This window comes from Gekko japonicus, unplaced genomic scaffold (genome assembly GCF_001447785.1).
Source record: "Gekko japonicus isolate JY-2015 unplaced genomic scaffold, Gekko_japonicus_V1.1 scaffold1871, whole genome shotgun sequence".
Taxonomy (NCBI): Eukaryota; Metazoa; Chordata; class Lepidosauria; order Squamata; family Gekkonidae; genus Gekko; species Gekko japonicus.
Window position 1 is genome coordinate 70,433 of NW_015163659.1, and position 2,157 is coordinate 72,589.

The window sequence follows — 2,157 nt, forward strand, 5'->3', positions numbered from 1 at the left end:
GAAAAATGGTATGGAGAACCTTGACAGACGGTGGTCGACTTTGCCTTTTTCCTTATAGTTGCCTCTGTGAATCGAATTCAGTCTCAGATGTAGCTGGAAGTTTGTCGCCTGATGAGCACGGTGTCCATTTAAAGAATGTCAGTGGCCTGGAGCTCCCTCATGTAAAAATAATTTGGCTCTTCCATGGCATATGTGCCAGCTGTACTTCCCAAATCATGTCAAAAAGGCTACTAGGAGCTGGATTCTTCAATTGTGAACAGTTTTTTTTCAGAGTTCGAAACTAGGATGTTCTAAGATGGTTCGGAGATCCTCGGGCACCTGAAGAGTTGAAAGGGTCATGTTTGCCATGCACACCAATGTGCAGTGTGTTAGAAAATGGACTCTGAAGCATGTTTAAAGGTAAAGGTAAAGGTTGCCTTGCTCGAAAGCCAGTCGAATCCGACTCTAGGGTTGCGGTGCTCATCTCCGTTTCAAAGCCGAAGAGCCAGCGCTGTCCGAAGACGTTTCCGTGGTCATGTGGCCGGCAGGACTAAACACCAAGGCGCATGGAACGCTGTTACCTTCCCACCGAAGTGGTACCTATTTATCTACTTGCAATGTCTTGCTTTCGAACTGCTAGGTTGACAGGAGCTGGAACTAGAGACGGGAGCTCACTCCATCATGCGGCACACTCGGGTCTCGAACTGCTGAACTACTAACCTTCCACAGCCTGCAGTTCAGCATCTTAACCACTTGAGCCACCGCAGCTCCGAAGCATGTTTAGTTAAGTAAATTATTTTTGCTCTTAAAAAAAGAAAAGAAAACTGGGCTTTCTTCCAGCCTCTAGCAACCAGCAATAAAATGAGTCGTGCACTCCAGTGAAGATATTGACGATCAACCTTCTGCTTATAGGATGGGTTACGGGACACAGCAAGCAAGGCCACAGGGCTGGCAACACGCTAGTAATTGTTGTTGTTCAGGAGAGGATGGCTCGCCTCACAGCCATTCTTGCTTCCTTTTTTGAGGGACTGCTCTTCTGCGTCACTGACGGAATCTTCCTCTTCCTCGTCACTCCTGTCGTCTTTCACTTTCTACGAAAGAAAAGAGCATTCTTAGTAGATGCCAGTAATCAGGCCCGTGGCTACAGTGGGGCCTCTCGGGGCCTGCTCCCCCGAATTTACTGCCAAGCCCCCCCCCCCTTCCCATCCAGCCCAGGCCCCCCAACTTCCAATTTTTTATTTTATCTATGGTGCTCGTCCCCAGCCACAGCCGCTTCCTCTCACTGCTCACGGACACTCTCTCTCGTTGCCGGGAAGCTGGGAAGAAGTCAAGCCCTACGCTGGCCTCCAATCCCATGCCGATCTCTCGCCTCCCCGCTATCAGCAGTAGGAGCGCCAGCCAAAATGCGAGCATACCCACTCCGACTCTCCCTGCCAGTCATTGGGCAGTGGCTGGAGGAGGAGGAGGAGGAGGAGGAGGAGCAGCCGCCAGGGTTAGGAATGGGGGGGGAGGAGCCATGGTGGCAGCAGGAGGGCAACGAAGGCAGCCTCCCCTGGCAGGCTCGCCACTCTCCTGCTCTGGCAAACTTGTCTCCCCTGCCAAAAGGACGAGAAGGGCGGGAGACGGCTGCTCACTTGGGGGTGGTGGTGCAGGGGTACCCCCTGACCAATGTTCCCTCTAAGCTGTGGAGTCTTGTGAGCAAAAATTCAACTTTGTGAGCTACTGGCATTAAAGTTGTGAGCGAGCGATTTGGCTGCTGTATAAATTAGTTTGCTCTGGAGCCATCCTCCCTGAGCTAAGACAAAAATGTGTGAGTCAGAGGCTAAAAAACTGTGAGCTAGCTCACACTAACTCAGCTTAGAGGGAACACTGCCCCTGACTTTTTAAAAGCCCCCCCCCCGGGATTAAAAAATCCTGGCTATGGGCCTGCCAGTAAGTATAATTTCTGGAGGCTGTGTTGTGTTAGCAGCCAAAGGGACAGCAGCTGGAGAAAGACACCTTTTGGTGTCCAAAAGGAATGTAAACAAGGTAGTTTCCATAGTTTCCATAGTTTATTATTATTATTACAGCCCATGGCCCGCGAAGAAGAAGAAGAAGAGGAGGAGGAGGAGAAGGAGGAGATTTGATTTATATCCTGCCCTTCACTCAGAGTCTCAAAGTGGCTTACAAACTCCTTTC

General features: G+C 50.5%; 1 protein-coding gene across 1 annotated transcript in view; it reads right to left on the reverse strand.

Moving 5' to 3' along the window:
- Positions 1 to 720: 720 nt before the first annotated feature.
- LOC107107422 (ceramide synthase 3-like) overlaps positions 721 to 2,157 on the reverse strand; it is a 91,147-nt gene continuing 89,710 nt past the window's right edge. Inside the window, exon 11 of the mRNA XM_015407721.1 lies at positions 721 to 1,070. Coding sequence (XP_015263207.1) covers positions 939 to 1,070 — 132 coding nt within the window. The 3' untranslated portion in view covers positions 721 to 938. The remainder of the gene's footprint in view (positions 1,071 to 2,157) is intronic.